At 50.2% G+C, this 26,010-nt stretch overlaps 2 protein-coding genes and 1 long non-coding RNA gene across 3 annotated transcripts; 1 reads left to right on the top strand and 2 right to left on the bottom strand.

The window, feature by feature from the left end:
• Positions 1–2,288: 2,288 nt before the first annotated feature.
• Positions 2,289–3,487, bottom strand: LOC127347194 (uncharacterized). Its single transcript, XM_051373409.2, has 5 exons — positions 3,231–3,487; positions 2,930–3,137; positions 2,642–2,836; positions 2,388–2,561; positions 2,289–2,294 (listed from the first exon to the last, which is right to left on the bottom strand). Exons 1-5 carry the CDS (start codon positions 3,407–3,409, stop codon positions 2,289–2,291), a joined length of 762 nt encoding a protein of 253 aa, XP_051229369.2. The 5' UTR covers positions 3,410–3,487.
• A 1,262-nt stretch (positions 3,488–4,749) lies between these two features.
• Positions 4,750–5,613, bottom strand: LOC127348625 (uncharacterized). The gene is made up of 3 exons (XR_007879854.2): positions 5,130–5,613; positions 4,937–5,051; positions 4,750–4,851 (listed from the first exon to the last, which is right to left on the bottom strand). It is a non-coding gene; the product is annotated as an uncharacterized lncRNA (long non-coding RNA).
• Positions 5,614–15,042: 9,429 nt separating this feature from the next.
• Positions 15,043–16,518, top strand: LOC127293912 (flavonoid O-methyltransferase-like protein Os11g0303600). Its single transcript, XM_051323620.2, has 2 exons — positions 15,043–15,925; positions 16,015–16,518. Exons 1-2 carry the CDS (start codon positions 15,137–15,139, stop codon positions 16,309–16,311), a joined length of 1,086 nt encoding a protein of 361 aa, XP_051179580.1. The 5' UTR covers positions 15,043–15,136; the 3' UTR covers positions 16,312–16,518.
• Positions 16,519–26,010: the final 9,492 nt, after the last annotated feature.

Here is a 26,010-nt window from a genome sequence, read left to right on the forward strand (position 1 = left end):
AACCATATTCCCAATTATGTATTAGTTTGTGGAATGTTTCTTCTCTCTATTGAAATAAAAATAAATAAATAAAAGTATTTTAATATTTGGGGGCGACGTTTAGGGGACGCGGCTGGGGAGCAACGTCTCCCAAACTTGGCACGAACGAAACACGTTCCCTAAACGCTCGATCCGGCGTCGTTTGGGACGCGACTAGAGATGCTCTTAACAAACAACCAAAGACTTAGCTTTATTTCAACGCAACGAGATAACAATAATGGGAAGCGGCCTACTTATAAAAAGATGCACTACGGCAAAACAGGGCTTTGCCGTGCAGCCCAAACGCACGGCAAAGGGACAAACCGGCTCGGCAAAGCCTTTGCCGTGCGGCCGTGCACGGCAAAGACTGCTCGGCAAAGATCCGCCCGGCAAAGGGGTCTTTGCCGTGTGTCGCGCGAAAGTCGCACGGCAAAGGCTTTGCCGAGCGACGCAGCGTTGCCGTGAGCTGTGGCATCGTTGCCGTGCGGATTCCTTTGCCGTGCGTTTGGCCTCTTTGCCGTGCGAGTTTCTTTGCCGTGTGCTTCCTCTCCAACTCGCACGGCAAAGATTTGGCTTTGCCGTGTGCTTCTCTTCCACCCTGCACGGCAAAGATACCTACGGCAGCACCAGGTGGGCAGCGCGGGCGGCCTTTGCCGTGTGCATGTGCACGGCAAAGAGTGCCTTTGCCGTGTGCTGTGGCCTTTGCCGTGTGCATGTGCACGGCAAAGATTGTGCAAATTTTGCCAGAATTTTCCTGCTTCCCCATTAATCCCTGCATACGCAATTCACAAATACAAATAACAGTCCAGATACACATATAGCACAATATATAGAGTATTGCATCATCAACAACATAGTTCATATCCAACAAAGTCCATACAATAGTTCCAAGTCGCATAATTAGTTCATACAAGCAACATCAACATCAAAGTCTCCAACATAGAATGTTCCAAGTCGCACAACAAGTTCATACACAAGCAACATCAACCTTGGCCTCTTCCTTGTCCTTCTCCACTTCCTTGTCCATCTCCACTTCCTTGTCCTTCTCCACCTCCTACAAGTTCATAGATATCTATGCATAAGTGGCATGGAATGGCTAAAATTGACATGTAAGAACTAGGATTGACATGGAAGAAGTAGAATTGACATGGAATGGCTAAAATTGACATGGAAGAAGTAGAATTGACATGGAATGGCTAAAATTGACATGGAAGAACTCGAATTGACATGGAATGGCTAAAATTGAACATAATCGCTAGAATTTGGATGAAATGGCTAAAATTCAACATAATGGCTAAGGATGATATGGAATGGCTAAAATTAACATGGAATAGGTAAAATTGAACATACTGGCTAAAATTGACATGGTTGAATGGCTAAAATTCACAAGTGACATGGTATGGAAGAATTAGAAGTGTAGGAGAACTCACCTAGAAACTGCTGCAGGCTAGGATGATGCCCGTATTGTTGACGGTCAAGCCAGGTGTCGGCGGGCTCGACTTGGCGCTTGGCCGGAGGAGCGCCATCACAGCCGGATCGGGCGTGGGGATCTGCAATATGCAAAGTTCGGTTAGACAACAAACAAGATTGAGACGGAGATATTAAGTTAACCACTTACAAAATGTGGGAACATAGGAGGACACGACGTGCTAGGACCACTACTCCCGGTGGTGAAGTCGGCACGGTCTGGTTCATGAACATCTGCTGAACATCTCGTCGTTGTTGCATCCGCTGCAACATCTGCTCGCATCTGCATGTTCTCCCTAAGCTGCTGCTGCATCTGCATCTGCTCCTCTTGGTGCCTCCGTTCCCTTTCTTCCATCTCCGCCTACGTTGTGTTGCCGCGATGTCAGTAACATTGCAATGGAAAACATGTAATGAAGCGTAGAGGATCGACGAAGAACTTACCCGTAACTTCTCGATAGCTAGGTCCGAAGCCCGTGGGCGGGTCTCTACCCGAGGCTGCTCGCTCGTACGCCCACGACGGATCTGGCGTAGAGATGGAATGGTACTTGGGTCGACTAACCCGTCAGCAATCCATAGGCGGCCACCCTTCTTGCCTTGTCCCGCAAGCACCGCAACCTCAACGTCAAACTCTTCGGTGGTTGGGTCGGCGTCTTCGCCGTGCTTGTCCTTGAACTTCGAGCGGTACGCGCCACACTGGCCCTCCGCTAGGTCGTTGACCCACAAGGACCCCGTTTCAGGATGCGGCTCCTTCCTGGTCTTCGACTTTTGGAAAAAGCCAAACAAGTTTGGTGCCACGCCTGTCTTCACTTCTGCAAAAGAGTACATGCAATTAAGTGAAGAGGGAGACACTTGCGGGGCTAGCAATAACATAAAACGAAAGAATGAAGAAACCACTTGCTCACCTCATCCTGCAAGGTAAGGGCCAAGTTCTTGCTGCCCAGGACATGTGATCCACCTCCCATCTCTGAACGCTTCTGCTTGCCCTCCTCGTGCTTCCGGGCGTACTCGCGGGATGTCCACCATATGACCATCGCAAGAAAGCACGCCCTGTCTTCCCCGACGCATCGAGGAGGGTGCTACATACACAAGATAGACCCATTATTAGAACATAAACTACATGAAAATGCGGAAATAAATAACACATCGATGCTAATACCTGTAGGTACTGCCATGGTGCCATGAGCGTATCCCGACAATCAGCCTTACTCATCCAAACTTTGCGCTCGGCGTGCCAGTCGCGGACGCACTGGACACGTGCCTCGTAGTGCATGCCAGTCACCCTCACCCTGCACAACTCGTGTAAGATAACGTCGCACGCAATTTCCTTGCCCTCAGCCCTCGTGAAGTATTTCTGCAACCATGCACATAGGTAAAATAAGATGAATTAGAGCAACTATTGGTAGCCAAGAAGTGTTTGAATGCTAAGAAGCCAAAAGTCACGTACCCAGAAGTGGCGGACAACCCGCTCTTGCATGTTTCCGTACTTGCCGCTAGGATCTTCCGCGTAGCTGTAGTGCTTCCAAGTCCAAGCCACGTCGCGGCCACCAGTAGGGAGATTGACAATCCCAGGGAAATGCTTCCTAATTATGCCTCCAAGGATGTTCGGGTACTCACGTGTCGGCTTCCTCCTCGGGTCGCCATACTTGAACATGCTGCACAACGAAATGCCAAAATCAGTATGCATGTGATAAAAATATGTATAATGATAAAAATTTCAATAATGGAATGCCAAAATCAGCATGTACCTCTTTCCAGCGGGCACGAGAACAACATCGCGGAAGGCCCAAGTTTTTAGCTTGGGGAGTTTCGTAATCCCGCGCCTATACGGCTTCTTGTCCCGTGGTTCCAGCCTCTCCTCGGCTGCAACGTACACCTCCTCCACCGGCGGAGACCAAACTAGGGTCGGGTCTAGCTCCTGCGGCATACCCCCCAGCCCCTCATCCTCCTCGAGGTCCTCCCCACCGTCCTCCCCACCGTCCTCCCCACCGTCCTCCCCACTGTCCTCCCCACCGTCCTCCCCACCGGCCTCCTCGTCCTGCCCACCGTGCTCCTCACCGTCCTCCTCGTCCTCCCCACCCCACTGCTCCTCGTCATCATCCTCGGCTGGGGGAGGACTAGGAGAAGGGGTACGAAGTCGCCGTGGCTGGGCATTCTTCCTCCGTGGTGGAGGGCTAGGAGGAGCGCTAGGAGGACGTGTCTGCTGCGACGACGAACCACTCGAAAGTCCCACAAGCTCAGCCACGGCCTTGATCTTCTTTTTGAAACCTCCCTTTCTTTTTCTTGGCGGCATGTTTCAATCACCTGCAAACACAATGAAAAGAGTGGTTTATTAGTATGCAATGTAAACAGATGAATATTAGTGAAATCAACAATAAATAGCACATAGTTCAAGACATAGATCATAGTTTATTACAAATAGCACATAGTTCAAGACATAGGATAGCCTCACAATTACAACTACATAGATCATAGTTTATTACAAATAACACATAGTTCGGTACATATATAGGATAGCCTCAGAATTACAACTACATAGATCGAGTAGCCTATGTCGACATCCGTATTTGGACCACATGTTTCATCATCATCGTGCTCAGCGAACCAATAATCATCGATGAAACCCGGAGGTGGTCCATTTGGATCTAGGTCAATGCCTGCTTTGAACGCCTCGAGCAAACTTAGGTCTTCTACGGCACACACATCCTCAGCTTCATATTCTTCATTGTCTTCCTCCATAACCGCATCTTCTTCTTGCTCATCGTCTACGACCATGTTATCAACAACGGCCGACAAGTCAATAGTGAAATGACCGGGGAGCCCTTCTTCTTGATAAAAATCATCAGTCCTTGTTGAGGGGTCTACGCGGCGGTAATCGTCCTTGTTTGGCGGGGGTGGCCTAATGCGTGAAGGAACCGTCATCACAACATCCCATCCATGTAGACGTTTGGTCGGGTTTCGGCACGCGTACGGGAGATAGAATACTTGGAAGGCTTGGGTGGCCAAAATGTACACGTCCTCTCCCTTATAAACAGAGCTTCTTTCAACTTCGACCAATCCAATTTCAGGATCCCGTCTCACGCGACGTGGGTCGAACCAATGGCATTTGAATACGACGGGATTTAGCCCTTTGTCAAACCCGTAATTCAGCTCGTATATACCCTCGACTCTTCCATAGTAATGGAGTCCATCATCACCTTGACATACCACCCCGCTATTTATTGTCTTCTTGTTTGGACGGCTTGTTGTGTATTGATGGAGTCTGAAGCGATACCCGTTCACGTCATAAGAATTGAACGAGTCGACGGAATGGTTGAAGCCCCTAGCAATTTTTCGTAGCAAGGGATTCATGTCTTTGTCAGTTCTTGCCTACAAGATTAGGACGACAAGTTTAGAACAAGAAATGTCGGCCGAAATGTCGATAGTGTACAAACAAATTTGGATAGGATAGTACCAAACCACAGAACCAGCTACTGAAACCGTGACCGCCGCCCTTATCGAAAATATCCTTGGATTCTTCCGAGGTAGGATCCCTGTGGGTATACCTCCAATATTTAGCCGTGAATTGTCTATAAGAATGAACGGAGGAAGAGTTAGCCACGAACATACGATGAATGTTTGCGAATAACTAAATGGTTAGCACTTACTTGATGTACGGCTTCACTTCCACCATGGTGTTCAAGACATATGAGTGGATCAACTCCCGCTCATGTAAATTTGTTGTGTACGGCTTCGAGCCACTTGACTTGCCGCCAAGCCCTATGAAGATGCTAAGCTTGGGTACATCTTCATTGTTGGCGGCATTGTAACGGAGGACCGGGTTGTGCTTTGTGGGAATGTTGGGATCATAGTGCTTAGTGGTGAAGTTTGCCACCTCCACGTTCAGGACTGCCTCGGCTATGGATGCTTCGATCTTGCATTTATTGCCAGTCATCTGACGAAGCTTTTGTGTTTCTCTCTCGGGACCAAACTGCCAACGGCCCCAATTCGGCCCCCCCTTTAAGCATTCCTTCGCGAGGTGGAGGATCATATGTTGCATCGGATTAAAGAACGCTGGAGGAAAGATCTTCTCTAGATCGCAAAGCAACATGGGTGCCTGTTCATCCAGCTTCTCAATCACTTTAGTGTCTAACTCCCTAGCACAAATCTCGGAAGAAATAACTCAACCTCGCTAGCACTCGCCATGTCTTCTCAGGGACATAGCCTCGAATCATCACCGGCATTATCCGCTCAATCCATACGTGGTAGTCATGACTCTTCAGTCCTTGTACTCGCAACGTTTCAATGTTAAGACCCCTCATCCAGTTGGCTGCGAACCCATCAGGGAAAAACAAGGAGTCCTTCATCCATTGGAAGACCTCCCTTTTTTGGGCCTTTGTGAGGCGTAACGGAGCGTGTGGCTTAGTCCAAGTTTTTTGGCACCATGAGGTGGCTTCATGTTCAACTCGGCCTATCGCACAACTTTTCTTGGTCAATTCGAGCCTTTATGTTATCCTTCGTCTTCTCGGTGTCCACTATGGTGCTCCAAATGGCTTCACCGATATTCTTCTCGGTGTGCATTACATCAATGTTATGCGGGAGCTCGAGAAACTCAAAGTAAGGAAGCTTCCGTAAGCACGGCTTGTGGGTCCATTGGTGTGTCTCCCCATATCCCAAGAAACCATTCCCATCGTGGTTAGGCTGGAGAGCGTCTAACTCGGCCTTGGTTTCCTGTCCGGTCTTCGGAATTGGCTTCGGTGCATGGACAACACGGCCTTTTTTGAAGCTCTTTACATCACTCCCGTATTCATGATTCTGCTCAAGGAACCGCCGAGCTTCATCAAAGCAGGAATACTTGCCACCCTTGTTTAGCCGTAAGAAAGTCACGGCTTGCCTCGCACTCCGACAAGGCCACTTCCCATGTGTACACCACCCGCAGAACAAAGCACGTGGCCGGCAAGTCATGCAGAGACGTGTGGTACAGGACATACATATCGAAGTGTTCCTTCTTTGCCGCGTCATAAGTTCGGATCCCGCGATCTTCCCAGCCAAGAAGCAAGTCATCAATCGGTGGTTCCAGATACACGTTCATGTTCTTACCCGGTATTTCGGTCCAGGGATTATCATCGACACAAACATGTACTACGATCTCGTGCGTACGCCGGGGTAGGTTCAGGGGAATAACAAACACCGGCCAACAATCGTATACCGCAGCCGACATACCATATGGATTGAACCCATCGGTTGATATCGCAATTGCTACGCTCCTCGGGTCACCGGCTTTCAAGGGATATTTCTTGACAAAGTTCTTCCATGCGCACCATCCGACGGATGTATCATCTTGCCACTGTCTGGTCTGATCCCTTCTACAGCCCACCTCATCTGCTGGGCAGTATCCTCGGTCATGAAGAGCCGCTGGATCCTCGTAGGACCGGAAGATAGCGGAGGATATTCTTGGCAACCGTGGTCCGCCTCTTCCGACCATCACCATTGGTGTCAACCTCAAAGTACCTAGAGCTATTGCAATGGATGCAATAGTTTGTGTTAGCATGCTCCTCTCTCGAATAGCATGCATCCCTTTGGACAAGCGTGTATCTGCTGAGATGACATCTTGAGGTCACCGAGCAATTTTTTCGAATAGTAGAAGTTTTGCGGCAAGAGGTGCCCTTTCGGCGTAATGCTGCCAACGAGGACCAGAAGTTCATCGAACCCATCTCTGCACGCATTCCCGTGGCACTTAAAGGCCAAAAGGCGAGCGATGGCATCTAGTTGGGTGACATCCGTATTTACGTGTAGGGGTTTCTGCGAAGCAAACAAAGCCTCGTAATACTTCTTTGTGTTTTCCTCCGGCTCCTCACTTGTCTCCGCATCCCTAGATGTCTCCGCCTCTACATGAGGGCTTTCAGGCACATTACCATTAGCCAAGTTCTCTAGGCACCTATCAAACCCAGTATCATATTCTCTCGTAGGCTGAATCTGCCGCACCTCCTTCCTAGCACGTTTCTTCGCCTTTTCTCCATGAAAAGTCCAAATCTTGTAGGACGGTTTGAACCCGCACTTGATCAGGTGAAGACTCATAGTTTCCTTGTCCTGTGTTTTTTGGTTGTTGCACTTACTACAAGGGCAAAAAACTGTCCCGGGTCCGCTAGGGATGTCAAACGCTCATCCACGAACCGCTTGGTCTTTTCTCCCCATTCCTCAAGCATATTTCCACGGACCAATTCTGCCATCGTACATCCAAATCACGATTATCCATCCTCTAACCAGCACCAAAACAGACAAACTTAGAATTTTTATCAAACATGATCCGCATTTTAATTTTTCCTTTTTTACGCATGCATCAACCTGAATCTCTACTAGGTGGGCTCCTAGCAGCCGCCGGATCCGTAGATTGAGTACGTTCTCCCTGCTCTACTGATCTCGAGTCAGGATTTCGCAAGACCTCCCCGCTGCTCTCCCGATACACGTCTCGCCAAAAAGCCGAGAGGGGTGTGCATCCGGAGAACAACGGGGAGGCGCTGCCGAAATCCCGACTCGGATCGGTAGAGCAGGAGAACGTACCCAACTACGCATCCGCCGATCGTCCCGATAAATGCCGTAAGAGTTACGCTTCATAATATGCGAGACCACTAATGCATATTTATCCGCGTAACCCTTACGGTCGGGAAGAGACGCCTAGGTAACGCGACATACTTGGTGATCTAGACCAAAAAACCTAGGTACGAGAGAGGCGAATGGATTCTCACCCTCGAAGCGTGATCGACAGCCGGCGAAGAAGATCCGGGACGCCCCTCAAAGACCCCGCGACGCCGCCCCCGTGACCACCTCGAAGAAGATCCGGGACGCCCCCTCGAGACCCTCGCGACGCCGCCCCCGTGTCCTCCTCGAAGCATCGCCCGCATAGCGACAAAATGAATTACTATGCAAGCCTCCAAAATTTATTTGACAACTTTAAATTATAATTTCTTTGCATCACATTACCATATTTATTTTAGCTACCTAGATAAACTATTAAATTAACATGCCTAAACAAAATCCTAAATTACACACTAAATCCTAATAAACATGCTAATTAGCATGCAAATTGACAAAATCCTAATACACACTAAATCCTATATTACATAAAAAATGCTAATTAGCATACAACTATATCATATACTACACAAAAAATGACAAAAAGCTCACCTAGTCACCCCGCCGCCATTGGAGGGGCTAGGCCGCGGGGGCGCCGGAGCAGGCCAGCAGCAGGAAGGCGCGCGGTGTGGGGGCGTCGGGCAGGTCGCGCTCGTGCGCTTGCGCGAGGAGGGAAGGGCGAGGCGGAGGCGGCGCGCGTGTGGGGGGCAGGGCGAGGCGGCGGCCGGCGACGGGCGTGTGGCCGGGGCGCAGGCGAGGCGGAGGGAGGCGGGAGGCAGGTCAAGGCGGCGGCGGCGCCATGGGAGCAGGGGGAGGCGGCGGCGCGATGGGAGCAGAGGGAGGCGGTGGCGGCGGCGCGACGGAGCAGGGCAAGGCGGCGGCGGCGCGATGGGAGCAGGGAGGCGGCGGCGCGATGGGAGCAGGGCAAGGCGGCGGCGGCGAGCCCGTGGAGGGCGGGGCGAGGCGGCGTTGGCGGCGGCGCGACGGTAGGCGGTGGCGGCGCGCGACGGCGGCGTGCGTGGTGCGGCAGCTGGGAGCGGGGCGCGTGTGCGTGGTGTGTGTTTGTGTACGTGTGGCTGTCGGTGCGTGGGTGTGGATAGGGTTGGGCCGCCACCTTTGCCGTGCCCCCGCCACCTTTGCCGTGTGCCTCGCCACCTTTGCCGTGCCCCACCTCTTTGCCGTGTGCCACGCCACCTTTGCCGTGCAACCAAAACTTTGCCGTGCGCTTGTGCACGGCAAAGACTTCTTTGCCGTGCAAAGCCAGCTTTGCCGTGTGCCTGTGCACGGCAAAGACCTCTTCACCATTTTATACTTATCGTTAAGATTCAAATATATTTCAAAATTATATTAAACCTGTATTTTAGCATGTGTATTATTTAATAATGTCATTATCATGATATACTACACGGATGAAGCCTCGCGCGGTGAAATCTACGGGGTAGTGACCACCGGGGCACGCAGACCGCCGATTTCGGGAGAGAACGACCGCCGGTGGCTACAATGTGCCAAAGTGTGCCAAACCTGGATTTCCATGTGTATATGGTCTAATCAAAACTAAACCTACCAAAAAGTATGTTGGTGGAACCTCGCGCGGTGAAATCTAGGGGGGTAGACCCCCCGAGGCACGCAGACCACCGTTTTCGGGGGGGGAACGGCCGCCGGGGCACCGGAATGCCACCAACACTTGCATGTGGACCTAGGATATGTGTGAAAGTGTGTTGGAAGGTGTGATTCACCAAATGGTGCAAGACATAGCTCCCATGTGTGAGATTCCTCTCTTTCGGGCGATAACACTTGGAAGATTCCTCGACTTGTAGGCTGAAGTGTCCCGCTGCGGGTATACCGGTGGCTATAGTGTGCCAAAGTGTGCCAAACCTATCTTTCCATGTGTATATGGCCTAAACAAAACTAAACCTATCAAAAACTATGTTGGTGGAACCTCCCGCGGAGAAATCTAGGGGGGTAGACCCCCCGAGGCACGCAGACCGCCGTTATCGGGGGGGGAACGACCGCCGGAGCACCGGAATGCCACCAACACTTGCATGTGGACCTAGGATATGTGTGAAATTGTGTTGGAAGGTGTGATTCACCAAATGGTGCAAGACATAGCTCCCATGTGTGAGATTCCTCTCTTTGGGGCGACAGCACTTGGAAGATTCCTCGACTTGTAGGCTGAAGTGTCCCGCTGCGGGTATACCGGTGGCTATAGTGTGCCAAAGTGTGCCAAACCTAGCTTTCCATGTGTATATGGCCTAAACAAAACTAAACCTATCAAAAAGTATGTTGGTGGAACCTCGCGCGGTGAAATCTAGGGGGGTAGACCCCCCCGAGGCACGCAGACCGCCGTTTCGGGGGAACTACCGCCGGGGCACCGGAATGCCACCAACACTTGCATGTGGACCTAGGATATGTGTGAAAGTGTGTTGGAAGGTGTGATTCACCAAATGGTGCAAGGCATAGCTCCCATGTGTGAGATTCCTCTCTTTCGGGCGATAACACTTGGAAGATTCCTCGACTTGTAGGTTGAAGTGTCCCGCTGCGGGTATACCGGTGGCTATAGTGTGCCAAAGTGTGCCAAACCTATCTTTCCATGTGTATATGGCCTAAACAAAACTAAACCTATCAAAAACTATGTTGGTGGAACCTCGCGCGGAGAAATCTAGGGGGGTAGACCCCCCAGGCACGCAGACCGCCGTTATCGGGGGGGGAACGACCGCCGGAGCACCGGAATGCCACCAACACTTGCATGTGGACCTAGGATATGTGTGAAAGTGTGTTGGAAGGTGTGATTCACCAAATGGTGCAAGGCATTGCTCCCATGTGTGAGATTCCTCTCTTTCGGGCGATAACACTTGGAAGATTCCTCGACTTGTAGGTTGAAGTGTCCCGCTGCGGGTATACCGGTGGCTATAGTGTGCCAAAGTGTGCCAAACCTATCTTTCCATGTGTATATGGCCTAAACAAAACTAAACCTATCAAAAACTATGTTGGTGGAACCTCGCGCGGAGAAATCTAGGGGGGTAGACCCCCCGAGGCACGCAGACCACCGTTTTCGGGGGGGAACGGCCGCCGGGGCACCGGAATGCCACCAACACTTGCATGTGGACCTAGGATATGTGTGAAATTGTGTTGGAAGGTGTGATTCACCAAATGGTGCAAGACATAGCTCCCATGTGTGAGATTCCTCTCTTTGGGGCGACAGCACTTGGAAGATTCCTCGACTTGTAGGCTGAAGTGTCCCGCTGCGGGTATACCGGTGGCTATAGTGTGCCAAAGTGTGCCAAACCTAGCTTTCCATGTGTATATGTCCTAAACAAAACTAAACCTATCAAAAAGTATGTTGGTGGAACCTCGCGCGGTGAAATCTAGGGGGGTAGACCCCCCGTGGCACGCAGACCACCGTTTTCGGGGGGGGAACGGCCGCCGGGGCACCGGAATGCCACCAACACTTGCATGTGGACCTAGGATATGTGTGAAAGTGTGTTGGAAGGTGTGATTCACCAAATGGTGCAAGACATAGCTCCCATGTGTGAGATTCCTCTCTTTCGGGCGATAACACTTGGAAGATTCCTCGACTTGTAGGTCAAGTGTCCCACATTGCGGGTATACCGGTGGCTATAGTGTGCCAAAGTGTGCCAAACCTATCTTTCCATGTGTATATGGCCTAAACAAAACTAAACCTATCAAAAACTATGTTGGTGGAACCTCCCGCGGAGAAATCTAGGGGGGTAGACCCCCCGAGGCACGCAGACCGCCGTTATCGGGGGGGGAACGACCGCCGGAGCACCGGAATGCCACCAACACTTGCATGTGGACCTAGGATATGTGTGAAATTGTGTTGGAAGGTGTGATTCACCAAATGGTGCAAGACATTGCTCCCATGTGTGAGATTCCTCTCTTTGGGGCGAAAACACTTGGAAGATTCCTCGACTTGTAGGTCAAGTGTCCCGTCATTGCGGTATACCGGTGGCTATAGTGTGCCAAAGTGTGCCAAACCTAGCTTTCCATGTGTATATGGCCTAAACAAAACTAAACCTATCAAAAAGTATGTTGGTGGAACCTCGCGCGGTGAAATCTAGGGGGGTAGACCCCCCGAGGCACGCAGACCGCCGTTTTCGGGGGGGAACTACCGCCGGAGCACCGGAATGCCACCAACACTTGCATGTGGACCTAGGATATGTGTGAAAGTGTGTTGGAAGGTGTGATTCACCAAATGGTGCAAGGCATAGCTCCCATGTGTGAGATTCCTCTCTTTCGGGCGATAACACTTGGAAGATTCCTCGACTTGTAGGTTGAAGTGTCCCGCTGCGGGTATACCGGTGGCTATAGTGTGCCAAAGTGTGCCAAACCTATCTTTCCATGTGTATATGGCCTAAACAAAACTAAACCTATCAAAAACTATGTTGGTGGAACCTCGCGCGGAGAAATCTAGGGGGGTAGACCCCCCGAGGCACGCAGACCGCCGTTATCGGGGGGGGGGGGAACGACCGCCGGAGCACCGGAATGCCACCAACACTTGCATGTGGACCTAGGATATGTGTGAAAGTGTGTTGGAAGGTGTGATTCACCAAATGGTGCAAGGCATTGCTCCCATGTGTGAGATTCCTCTCTTTCGGGCGATAACACTTGGAAGATTCCTCGACTTGTAGGTTGAAGTGTCCCGCTGCGGGTATACCGGTGGCTATAGTGTGCCAAAGTGTGCCAAACCTATCTTTCCATGTGTATATGGCCTAAACAAAACTAAACCTATCAAAAACTATGTTGGTGGAACCTCGCGCGGAGAAATCTAGGGGGGTAGACCCCCCGAGGCACGCAGACCGCCAAGTTATCTGGGAACGACCGCCGGAGCACCGGAATGCCACCAACACTTGCATGTGGACCTAGGATATGTGTGAAAGTGTGTTGGAAGGTGTGATTCACCAAATGGTGCAAGGCATAGCTCCCATGTGTGAGATTCCTCTCTTTGGGGCGACAGCACTTGGAAGATTCCTCGACTTGTAGGCTGAAGTGTCCCGCTGCGGGTATACCGGTGGCTATAGTGTGCCAAAGTGTGCCAAACCTACCTTTACATGTGTATATGGCCTAAACAAAACTAAACCTATCAAAAAGTATGTTGGTGGAACCTCGCGCGGTGAAATCTAGGGGGGTAGACCCCCCGAGGCACGCAGACCGCCGTTTTCGGGGGGGAACTACCGCCGGAGCACCGGAATGCCACCAAAACTTGCATGTGGACCTAGGATATGTGTGAAAGTGTGTTGGAAGGTGTGATTCACCAAATGGTGCAAGGCATTGCTCCCATGTGTGAGATTCCTCTCTTTCGGGCGACGACTTGGAAGATTCCTCGACTTGTAGGTGAAGTGTCCCGCTGCGGGTATACCGGAGGCTATAGTGTGCCAAATGGTGCCAAACCTACCTTTACATGTGTATATGGCCTAACCAAAACCAAACCTATCAAAAAGTATGTTGGTGGAACCTCGCGCGGTGAAATCTAGGGGGGTAGACCCCCCGAGGCACGCAGACCGCCGTTATCGGGGGGGAACTACCGCCGGAGCACCGGAATGCCACCAAAACTTGCATGTGGACCTAGGATATGTGTGAAAGTGTGTTGGAAGGTGTGATTCACCAAATGGTGCAAGGCATTGCTCCCATGTGTGAGATTCCTCTCTTTCGGGCGACAGCACTTGGAAGATTCCTCGACTTGTAGGCTGAAGTGTCCCGCTGCGGGTATACCGGAGGCTATAGTGTGCCAAATGGTGCCAAACCTACCTTTACATGTGTATATGGCCTAAACAAAACTATACCTATCAAAAAGTATGTTGGTGGAAGCTCGCGCGGTGAAATCTAGGGGGGTAGACCCCCCGAGGCACGTAGACCGCCGTTATCGGGGGGGAACGACCGCCGGAGCACCGGAATGCCACCAACACTTGCATGTGGACCTAGAATATGTTTGGAAGTGTCGTGTAAGGTGTAAAGCTGCAAGAAATTGCACCAAATATGTGGGGGCGATAACACTTAGCAGACACCGAACCCCCGTTAATTTGCTCCGAAACCCTGATATGTTGGGGGGAGGGGTCGATGAAGATGTAGATTACTTGTTTTATCGGTATACAGATTGTATTAAGTAACACTAACAAATAGTCTACAAAAAGTAAAAACTAATTTTACAACAAATATAAGTATTAATATAAATATGAGTACTACAAAAGAAGGGAAAGAAATGAAACTGTACTCTGTGCCGTGCAAAAACGCACGGCAAAGGGTTGGCCTGCACGGCAAAGCCGTCGTTGCCGTGCATGCATCTTTGCCGTGCGCCTTCGTGGCCTCTTTGCCGTGGGGGCTTACTTTGCCGTGCGCCGTCTGGCTGCTTTGCCGTGCGGGTTTGCTTTGCCGAGCGCCGTGCTGGCTCTTTGCCGTGCGCTGCTGGTTTGCCGTGCGTCGCCCCGGAGCCACACGGCAAAGAATTCATTGCCGTGCGCGAGGCACACGGCAAAGATCTTCCGCACGGCAAAGGGCACTGGAAGCACACGGCAAAGACCCGTGCACGGCACTGAGCTTTTTTCCTGTAGTGATGTGACAGTTTCTTCATGATCGTGTATGACGTACAGTTCTTGGCAGTCGCGCAACGTACTGTATTCTTTTTTGTTTATGATTTAGCCATGGCGTGCAAGCTTGTACAAGTAGATCACTAGAATCTAATCATCCCCTTTAACTTCTATTTTAACCCGGTATATCCACGTTAAAAATTACAACTATCACCACCATGCAGTAATGTCAATGGATGATGGATCAGGCCAGTTGACCAGCAAGATGTGTCCCTTTTGTTGTTTTTAATTTACACGCCGGACACGCGTGAAAGTGACACGCCTTCTGCTTGTTCACCTCGCACCCCACGCGAGTAGCTATACCTATATATATTCGATGTCAATAGTACTTGACCCACGCACACACAGTTCGCAATCGCAAGAAGCACCATATAAACACACCTCACATAGCCATAGCCCATAGCAAGAGTGAGAGTGATCCAGAGAGAGCAATCAAACCAATGGCGTCCCAGCCACAGCTGACGGTTCCCACCGACGCCGAGCTTCTGCAGGCGCAGGCCGACCTTTGGCGCCACAGCCTCTACTACATGACGTCCATGGCATTCCAGTGCGCCGTCAAGCTCGGCATCCCGACCGCCATCCACGGCCTGGGCGGCGCAGCGTCGCTCCCTGATCTGGTCGCCGCACTATCCCTTCCACCCGCCAAGCTGCCGTACCTCCGCCGCATCATGCGCCTGCTGGCCACGTCCGGCGTCTTCGCCGCCACCGACGTGGAGGTCTACCGCCTCACCCCGATCTCCTACCTCCTCCTCGACGGCGTCGCCGTGGTAGACGGCCACCCGAGCCAGACGGCCGTCGTGCTCGCCGCGACCTCCAGGCACTGCGTCGAGGCCGCGTTGGGCCTCACCGACTGGTTCAGGAAGGACGTCGCCGGCTCGCCGTTCGAGGATCTCCATGGCGTCGCCCTCTTCGACGGGAGCATGGCGGAAGCAGAGCCCGAGATCGACGCCGTCTTCAACGAAGCTTTGGAGGCCCACGATAACTCCGGGTTCCTGGCTGTCCTGCAGGAGTGCGGCGGCACCCTCTTCCAGGGGCTAGAATCCCTAACCGACTGCGGCGGAGGCAACGGTACCACGGCGAGGGCTATCGTCGAGGCCTTCCCGCAGATCAAATGCACCGTCCTCGACCTTCCGCGGGTGATCGACAATGTGCCAGCCGATGGCGTGGTTAACTACGTTGCCGGCGACATGTTCAACCTCGTCCCACCTGCTCAAGCTGTGCTGGTCAAGGTAAAAAAAGACTTTGACAAAACTCACGCAAAATTCCTATCTTGATTTCATTAACACTAAAGTTTTACCAAAATATTTCTATTCTATAGCTTGTGCTGCATCACTGGAGCGACGAGGACTGCGTGAAGATCCTAGCTCAGTGCAAGAAGGCCGTTCCGTCGCGAGAGGAGGGAGGGAAAGTCATCGTCATCGACATAGTTGTGGACTCTTCTTCTAGACACACTCACGAAGCTGAGCTCCTGATGGACGTAGCCATGATGGTGTTGACCAATGGCCGACAGCGCGACGAGTCTGACTGGGGCGAGATTTTCACCAAAGCAGGATTCAGTGGCTATACCATTGTGAAGAAACTGGGAGCTCGAGGCGTCTTTGAGGCCTATCCATGAGGCAAGCCTAAAAAATTATCGTGTGGTTTGGTGCGAGAGATGTGCCCTAAAGGTGTGTTCGTAGGAAAATGAATAAGGGGCCGGATTGTCTTACTTTGTGGAGTTGTGTTTTGATGACTGTATAAGGTATCTGCCCACGAGGTGTGTTATGCTTTGTTGTTTTCATGTTCACGTTCACCTATAAGTGGATTGTGCTTATCGCCTCTATTGCATTCTCCCGGCTTCGACATGGGTTCATCGCTCTAAACAGGGCCATCGCTGGGCTTTTTTGGTCAAAATATTGCGGTGCTGGCTCATCGCACATACAATCTGCTTGTGTCAATAGTCCCACATCGCTACCATATACGAATTTCCACCCGTTTATATGCCTCAATTTTCTGGTTATAACAAGCTGATTTGGAACAAAAAAAAAACATCAGCAAATATGGAGCGCAAGAATTGAATGCTGCCTGTGGGCCGGGGTTGAAGGGACGGAATTAAACGAAGAAAAGATCCCATCAGGAGAATTTGCGAAAGGAGGAAATTAAAGAGGAAGGAGATTAAAGGAGGAAATTGCAAGCTGGTGGCATGACGAAGAATTTGGGAAAAGGAATAAAATTGGCGAGGAGAGAACTAGCATCGGCGGAGGTGGCTTGTGCGGCCGGCCGGCTTCTGTCGGAGTGTATTGGCAGGCGGAGGGGGATCGATCCTAGATCCCTCCCTTTCCTCTCGATCGGATATGGCCGAAGAGTCATGGGCGGCTGCAGCGCGCGCACGAGTCCGATGGCGGCGCTGATTTCTATGTGCGCCGCCCCGCATCTCCCGCCTCCAACCGAGCTCTCCCTTGCCGCCATCCTCTACGAGCCCGCGTCGGCTGTGGATTTTCCGCTGCTGGACCCACGACCACGAGCTCGAGCGCCGGCGACCGCCAGGGGTCACCGTCTCCGCGCCTCGCCTAACCTCTCCCTCCTCGCCGTAGGGGGAATCCAGCGCGCGCCGTTCCTACTCTAGAGCCCGTGCTGGTGCGGTTTGGCATGTGTATTTAGGGAAAGCTGAGAGATAGAGATGATTCGGGGATGGGGAGCTCCGGTTGGATTTCTGGACCTACTATTTTTTTACAGCAAATTATGAAAATAGTAGATTAAATAGAAAAAAATCTAAGTTAATAATAAAAACAAATGATTAGATTAATTATAAATATAATAAAAAATAAAGTACAAAATAATATTAAGTCAAAATCTAAATTGTTTTAAAAGAGGAGCATCTCTCCCGCACCTCGGTTCAATAAACTCGAAGGGCAGCTTCCTGTTCTGGAGTTCAAGGTCGTTGACTACCTACCCTTCAGCGTTGCAGCTATGCTACTTTTCCTTCTGTCGGTCGATCATGGAGGCGAGCGGGAGGAGAAAGGAGGACAATTTGCGTCCATATGGAGGTGTGGAATGAGATGGAGTTGGCTTTGCTAGCCAATCCCCTTATCAAGCGCGACCATTGACCTTCTGGTCGCCAACATATCGTCTTCGTCCTCTCGGTCAGCCATGGTGGCGAGGGTGAGGACGATGTTGGTCCGGATCTTACAAATGGAGTCGAGGGATCCCAGAGTCCCCGAAAACTGTGACTTCTGCACTGAATCCGAAACAATGACAAGTGGCCGCCCCTATCTTAGGCCACAAGCTTGGCCCAGCTACGCTCAAGTATTGTCATCTTGAGTTGGTTTGTCCGACATGCGAGGTTCTTCTTCAGCACTGGTGTTGTGGAGTCAGTTGTCTCCATGCCCCAAGTGCCCTCACCCCCCCGCATTTGGAACGACTGCAACTAGCAGCACATCACAAGGATTTGATCGCGTTTCACGGACCGACGCGATTTCTTTTGGGGTACAATTCTTGAAAAACAAGGACATGTGTGTACATATTCGTAATCCACTTAGGGCCGTTCTATAAAATTGTACCATCTGCCTTTTTAATATAGGTTCTACAAGTCTGCGGTACTACAAGTCGGTGCAGAGAGGGTCCCAAGTTAATCTTTTTAGAATTAACATATTTCATCGTTGATTGTGTTCGAATGTTTTTCTCCGGTGCAACGCACGGGCACTTTTGCTAGTACCTAATAATAAAGGAGCTAAGATTTCCGCCAAAAAGTTTCGTCAACGCTTTTTTTTGGACCGTTTTACCCTCCCACCAAAATACATAATTCTGCCTTGCCATGAGGATACCGGTTCGGTTTATATTGTTTCTGTCTTTGGACCTTCCTCTCCTCTTGCTTCTAGCTAGGGTCAGAACCATCCGAGAACCACCCGCTCTGCTCGCCACACGCGTGACAAGAGGCGCCGGAGGGCCGTCGACCTTCGGGAACGGCCGACGGACAGATTCCTCCTCCGCTCCGTCCTGATTTCTTCTCCGTGGCTGGCCAAGTTTCTCCTCCCGCCGACCCAGTCTCGTGGCCGCCACCGCGAGATCCATCTGACTCGATGCGCCCCGTTGCGCGCCTGATGCCATTGGAGGCACTGCGCCGCCATGGCCACCTACCTCCAGCGCACGGCCACCGCCTTCTTCCGCTGCTCTGCTTCACGTGCGGTCGTTGCCTGCTTCCCTGCTCTGCTCCGCCTCACGCGTGGCCGCAGCCTGACCTGAATCCCCTTCCGCCTAGAACAGCCCGTCAAGCTGCCTGGCTGCGTGGTCGTGCCCCGCGCTAACGTCCTGCAGCCACTCCAGGACAGGAGCTCGCGGGGAGCCCCACCGTCTATATCTGAATGATCCAAGGGAACATACGACCCTGCACTAGCCCTGACCCTGTGTTGCCTTTAGTCAACGTCGATTTAGGCGACAATTGGCAATGACCCAATCTACCTTCCTCATGGCTGTTGGTGTGTTGACGCAAGGCTGCGGAAGTTCTGTATAGTCTGGCATCAATTTTTGGTACCTTAGATGTACACATAGCGTAATATGGTTCAGTAGAGGAGGAGTACTGACGGCACAAACTTTTGGTACCTTCGACGGATGCATCGCATATGGTTCTGCAGCAGGGGAGGAGTACTGATATATGGTAATTATCGAGGCTGCCGATCCAATAAAATACAACGACTCGAGGCTGGGCTTTTCACCCAATCGGCCAATCTGACATTGTTCGTGGTCTTTGCCTAAAGCTCCTGAACCATTAGGAACCAGGTTGTTTTTTTACTCATACAATTCAACTTTATCTCTAACCTTGTCCATGTAATTTTAGAAAGCATGCATTGCATGAGAATGTAATTGGGATGGACTAAGACCGTACATTCTGTGGAAGAACAACATCAACTACAAACAGGTTTTTCGACGCTCAAAGAAAGTGCGATATCTGAGGATTATTCTTGTGGTACATACTAGACTTTCTTGCACAAGCTTCTTCTTTCTTTCTTATGTACTTATGTAACAACGAGGTACCGCAGGAAAAAGAACTACAATCTTTCTCAGATATATCGAGAAACATGGCTTCAGATTTCCTCCTCGCAGTGGTCGTAAAAAGAAGAAATAATTATCTGTCATCAAATTAGTAAAACAGAGAAATGCATTCTATAACATGCCGTACGCCTGTAAGTGGTGTCAGTTTCACAGTGTTTTTCTCCCTAATTTCATGCTGCGTTTTTCTCTCCCTTTTCATGCCGAAGGTTTTCGGTATCTCGCAATTTATGCTCGTAGTCAGACCGTGTTTGTATTTGTTTCATACAAAAAAGTGAGGGAGTAGAAGGAGCAGAACAAGAGATGGCAGACCAGAAGCCAGTTTCACCTGTTTGTATGGATAAGGAGGTAACTTTTCAATAGCTTCTCTAAGCTTTCCGCCAATGAAACAATCATGCTTCATTGGTTATTGCGGTTTTGGACTTCTTTTAGTCCAATGCTCTGAACACAGCACATTCATGTCCAAATAATTGTTCGAACAATCTGAGTATGAAATGCTTAGTTTTTTTTTATAAAAATAGTTGTTCTCATCATACGCGTTGGAGTTAGCCGTTGGTATTAGGTATAGATTACGAACATGGATGGTTTGCTAGAGCGTTAGAATATTTGTTCGTCCCGGTGCAACACACTCATCATACGCGTTGGAGTTAGCCGTTGGTATTAGGTATAGATTACGAACATGGATGGTTTGCTAGAGCGTTAGAATATTTGTTCGTCCCGGTGCAACGCACGGACATTTTTGCTAGTAAAACTTCCATTTCCACAAGTACATATTAAAGCACCAAGTATGCGTCGTCGTTTTCATGTTCACATTTCGTTTTCGCATAACTTGAACACCACATCTGGTGATATGCTCAACTGTCTCTTGTAACCATCATTTTAGGATATATGTTAAGTTTGTGTTGAATATGTGTTCATGTTGATGTTAGATGACTCTACGAGAGAGAAGAAGATCAACACGGATCATCGGTTACCATATAGAGAGCGGCGATTTTAAAGGCGCCGGTAGGTGTAGGTGTCACATCTACCGTCCACTCTCTGCTTTGAGATTGGTGAGATTTTTGACATTTATCTAATATAAAACTAATAACTGAAATACAAGTAAAACTTTTTTGAAATTAAAGTGATACATGAAAAACATTGTGAAACAGTCTGACAAAAAGTGAAACTGATGACATCATTGCTGACGTCACTACGGTTTGTTTCACAAAAGTATTAGTGTTTCAGTTATGTTTTAATTATGTTTCAAATTTATTTCACAATTTTGTGAAAAAATTGGTCAGCATATGGCTGACGTCGTTGCTGACGTCACTCCGGTAGGTACCGACGCCTGTAAAAACAAGTTTTTGTTACCATGTATAGTTCAAACCGGCCCAAATTGAGTTGTAGTGCAAATTTGTAACTTCGTATACTGATTATTAATGGAAACCATCGAGCCGTGCCATCGCAGCTTGATCTTGTTCTCCCACAAGGTATCAGATTAGTTCGGTCCTTGCCCTCTCTCCTCTCCAAACCCTCCAAAGTCCTAGCCTGCTCCTTCCTTCACCATTACTACAGATGAGGTCGCTGCAAAGGAGTCCGAGCTCAATACTGGTGCTAAAGGAACTTGGTCACATTAACAACATATCTGTAGCCTCCCCTGTTGATCCAGCTCGGCCTCCCTATCCCCTCCGCCGACAATATAGTGTCACTTGAGGATTCTTTGTGAGAGCTAGCTCTTCAAGGCCCTCTCTCACTGCCTTGCTCCCTCTTGATCCCAGATTCACAGCAGTGATCCCTCCTGTTGGCTGATGGTGCACCGACCACTGTCGGTGCAAGCAAACCGAGCACCCCCTTCTGTCCCCTGCGTAGGACAGACCCCCAGGGCCCCCCTCATGTTTGAAGGACACTTTCCCTTCTCCTCCTAGAGCTCCCTGCAGTTTAGCTCGAGAAACAAAGCTTTACTTCGTCCGTTTTGGTCATGGAGGCTCGTTTCCTGACTAATACCGTCTGTGTTGTCGTGTTTGGCGTGGAGTACTATGCCGTGTTGGATGAGTCTGACTAAAACTAAGGCAAAATTCCTATCTTGATTTCATTAACACTAAAGTTTTACCAAAAATATTTCTATTCTATAGCTTGTGCTGCATCACTGGAGCGACGAGGACTAAGTGAAGATCCTAGCTCAGTGCAAGAAGGCCGTTCCGTCGCGAGAGGAGGGAGGGAAAGTCATCGTCATCGACATAGTTGTGGACTCTTCTTCAGGACACACTCACGAAGCTGAGCTCCTAATGGACGTAGCCATGATGGTGTTGACCAATGGACGACAGCGCGATGAGTCTGACTAGGGCGAGATTTTCACCAAAGCAGGATTCAGTGGCTATAACATTGTGAAGAAACTGGGAGCTCGCGGCGTCTTTGAGACCTATCCATGAGGCAAGCCTAAAAATTATCGTGTGGTTTGGTGCGAGAGATGTGCTCTAAAGGTGTGTTTGTAGGAAAATGAATAAGGGGCCGGAGTGTCTTACTTTGTGAATTTACAAGGTATGAGCCGATGAGGTGTTACGCTTTGTTGTTTTCATGTTCACGTTCACCTATAAGTGGATTGTTCTTATCTATAAAACTTCCATTTCGATAAGTACGTATTAAAGCACCAGGTGTGCTTCGTTGTTTTCATGTTCACGTTTTGTTTCGAATAACTTGAACACCACATTTGTTTGTTGATGTGGACATGCTCAACTGTCTCTTATAATTAACCATCATTTTAGGATATATGTTGAGTTCTTGTTGAATATGTGTACATGTTGATGTTAGATGGCTCTACGAGAGAGAGCAAGATCAAGACATGAGAGTGCATGATCAACACGTATCGTCGGTTACCATGTATATATATACTGATTATTAATGGAAACCATCGAGCCGTGTGCGATTGCAGCTTGATCTTGTTCTCCCACATGGTATCAGATTAGTTAGGTCCTTGGCCTCTCTCCTCTCCAAACCCTCCAAACCCCTAGCCTGCTCCTTCCTTCACCATGACTACAGATGAGATTGCTGCTAAGAGCATCTCCACCGACGCACCCTAAATAGTTGCCGGCAGGGGCGCCGGCACCATCGTATGGAGGACGCCGGCACAACATCCTCTATTTGGGGGAGCTGCTCCCACACCGGCGCCCCATACGACGGTCCCAATAGATAATTTGAATTTGAAATTTTGAATAAAAACATAGAATCACGAATTTAAAGTTTGAGCCAACACAGCCACCAAATTCGAATATGTTTTCGAATATGAAGTTCGGACCAACATATGGCCACCAAATCGCCGTCTCCGGTGCAAAAAAAAGGGCTTCCAAACCAGCTGATCAGATGAACGAGGTCATCGGCGGCAGCTTCGTCGCTGCAACAAGCTGAGGAACGCTTCCGCAGTGGCCGCCGCTTTCGCTGCGTCGATGGCGGCACCTTCTGCGGTCGGCCGTGATGAAGGAGTGGCATTCCATCTCCTTGTCCCACTCCTCCTACGACATGGTCGTCGGCTTCTCCTTCGGCGCGACGGTGCGCGTCTTCGGCGGCGCCTTCGTCGGCAGCTTCGTTGCCTTCGCTGGAGCCTTTTTCTTCGTTGACATGGCGCGACGGCGAAGGTTTTTCGAGTTGGAGACTGGATGGGAGATGGAGGCGGGGCGGGGAGGGAGAAATGAGCGGCGGAAGGAAAGGGGTTTTGGGGAAGATGATGTACATTTTGGGGATTTGTGGTTGACAGGCGGCTCCGACGCCCAAAATTTTCAGCCTCGCGAGGCGCCGGCATGCCCGATTCACGCCCTTGGCGAAGGGGGCTGGCAGTCGGACTGCCAGCGATTCTATTGGGCTCAAAAATTGGCCGACGCCATTTAAGATGCGCCGGTGTGAGCCCATTTTCGCTCCCGGCCTCCAAATCTCTATCGGGGCGCCGGTGGAGATGCTCTAAAGAGTCCAAGCTCAACGCTTGTGCTGAAGAAACTGGTTACATTAACAACATTGCGTGTGCTCCAGTACAACCCCCCCCCCCCCCCCCCCTCCAAAAGCTCAAAAGCCCACCAAACCCATATCCAAGCCCGTATGACGCCCGTATGTGAACTCGTATATGACCGTCTCTATACCGTATGCGTCTTCCTCCTTCCTCCCACGATCGTGATCGATCGTTCTCCCACGTTCGAACTCGACGAGCCGGCTGCCGCCGTCCCGTCGCACGATCTCGGACGCCACGATCACCTCCTCACCGCCGCACTCCTCCGCCACAGGGCTCCTCCGTCGCTTCTCCACGATCTCCTCTTCACCGGCATCTCCCCGGAGCTCGACGAGCCGCCGTCGGCGCCGCACTCCGTCACCATAGACCTCCTCCACCAGGGCATATCTTCCCGACGATCTCGGCACTCCCATCTCCACGATCCTCAGGGCCTCCTCGACGAGACGCCTCTGCTGCACGCCGTCGCGTCGAGCTCCGTCTCTCTGGCGAGCCGATCTTCCGCTGGACACGAGGTGGAGGTAAGTTTGAATCTCTGCCGCCGGACATGTCCGGCGTCTCATTTAGCGTGTCCGGCGCACGGAAGACAGTCCGGCACACACGAACCAGACAGTCCGGCCTTCGGCGGACAGGCCGGGGTCTTTCTTCCAGACTGTCCGCTGTCCGTGTCCGTGTACTAAATATGAAATAGTGATTTGCATTGCGTTATTGTTTAGAATTTTGCATTAATTCTTTGTTGCGTGCGGGTTTTGTGTAGTTTTTGGAGAAATGGGGGACTATAGCTCAACTTGGAGTGACGGGGATGACGGATATACGGGCGATGATGATTCTACTTCGGAGAATAGTTCCAAATCCAGGATCTATGAAAATATACCTCCTTTTGGGGAGAACCTTCCATCATCGGCCTCCTCAGAAAACATGAGTGAAGTATGTTGATTATTTTTTAATGGCTACCAATGAATGGAAGCAATGAAGTGACATGTTACATTCTTTGTTTTTGGCTGTGTAGGTGCTATACGGTGGTCACGAGGAGGATGAGTATTCAGACATGGAGGTTGGGTTTGATGAATATAGCGTGGAGGTAGGACTGCATCACGAGGAATCAAGCTCTGAAAATAAGAGCGAAGTAAGTATATAGTTTTAGTATGGCAAACCGTCAATGTTACCGTTGGAACGACAACTTTTATGACTTATTTTCCCTTCATGTGTAGGTGATATCTGGTGCTGACAATGGGCGTGAACATCACAGTCAAGCAGACCCAGATATTGTGAGTAATGAATATAAGATGCACTCTATGGAAGAGCACTGTAAAATACTGGACATGACATTTTCTTCCGAACCGGCGGCTTTTGTGTGGTACAACAGCTATGCGAGAGAGCATGGCTTCAGCATCCGGAAGGACATTTTGAAGAGGGCAAAGCGAGGGAAACGTGGTAAGGGAGAAATACGGTTAAGGCGGTATGTCTGTTCCAGGGCAGGGAAACGTCAGGAAAAGCTTTTAACGCAGGAAGGCCGCAGTCGTAGGCTACGACCCGAGACTCGTTGTAACTGCAATGCCAATCTCACCGTGAAGCGTGACCTATCGAGAGGAGTATGGGTTGTCAAAAGTTTTTACGGCAATCACAGACATAAACCAGCTAGACCGGACGAAGTACCATTTCTTCGATCGCACAGAAAGATTAAGCCGTACCAGAGAGCTGAGATACTATCTTTGGGAGCAAGTGGGATGAGAAAGTACATGATTATGAAACACTTTCTCAGAAGACATGGCTACGGTGGTGTAGGCTTCGTAAGGCGAGATCTGTACAACCTATGTTGCAGGGAGAAGAGGAAGCTTATTGCGAAGGGTGATGCTGCCACAGCACTTGGTATTATGGCCGCGAGGAAGAAGAGTGATCCTGAATTTTTTTTTGATTACCAAGTAGATGATGAAGGACGGTTGAAAAGCATGTTCTGGTGTGATTCTCAGTCACGGCAGGACTATCAGGATTTTGGCGACGTGGTGGTGTTTGATAGCACGTACAAGATGAACCGGTATGCTATGCCATTTATTCCTTTTGTAGGCCTAAACAATCATCGTAAGACTACGGTGTTTGCATGCGCTCTCGTGTCAGACGAGACAGAAGATACATATGCTTGGCTGCTTCGGACATTCTTGACTGCAATGTGTCAGAAGAAGCCCAAAGGTCTTATTACTGATGGGGACGCCGCGATGATATTTCCCTAGGAGGCAAAGAAATCTACGCATTATTTGGTTTAGAAGACAAAGGTTTAAACGCTGTGGCCATAATTGCTCAAGAAGGCAAAGAAGCGCAGGG

The sequence above is a fragment of the Lolium perenne genome, chromosome 4 (genome assembly GCF_019359855.2).
Source record: "Lolium perenne isolate Kyuss_39 chromosome 4, Kyuss_2.0, whole genome shotgun sequence".
NCBI lineage: Eukaryota > Viridiplantae > Streptophyta > Magnoliopsida > Poales > Poaceae > Lolium > Lolium perenne.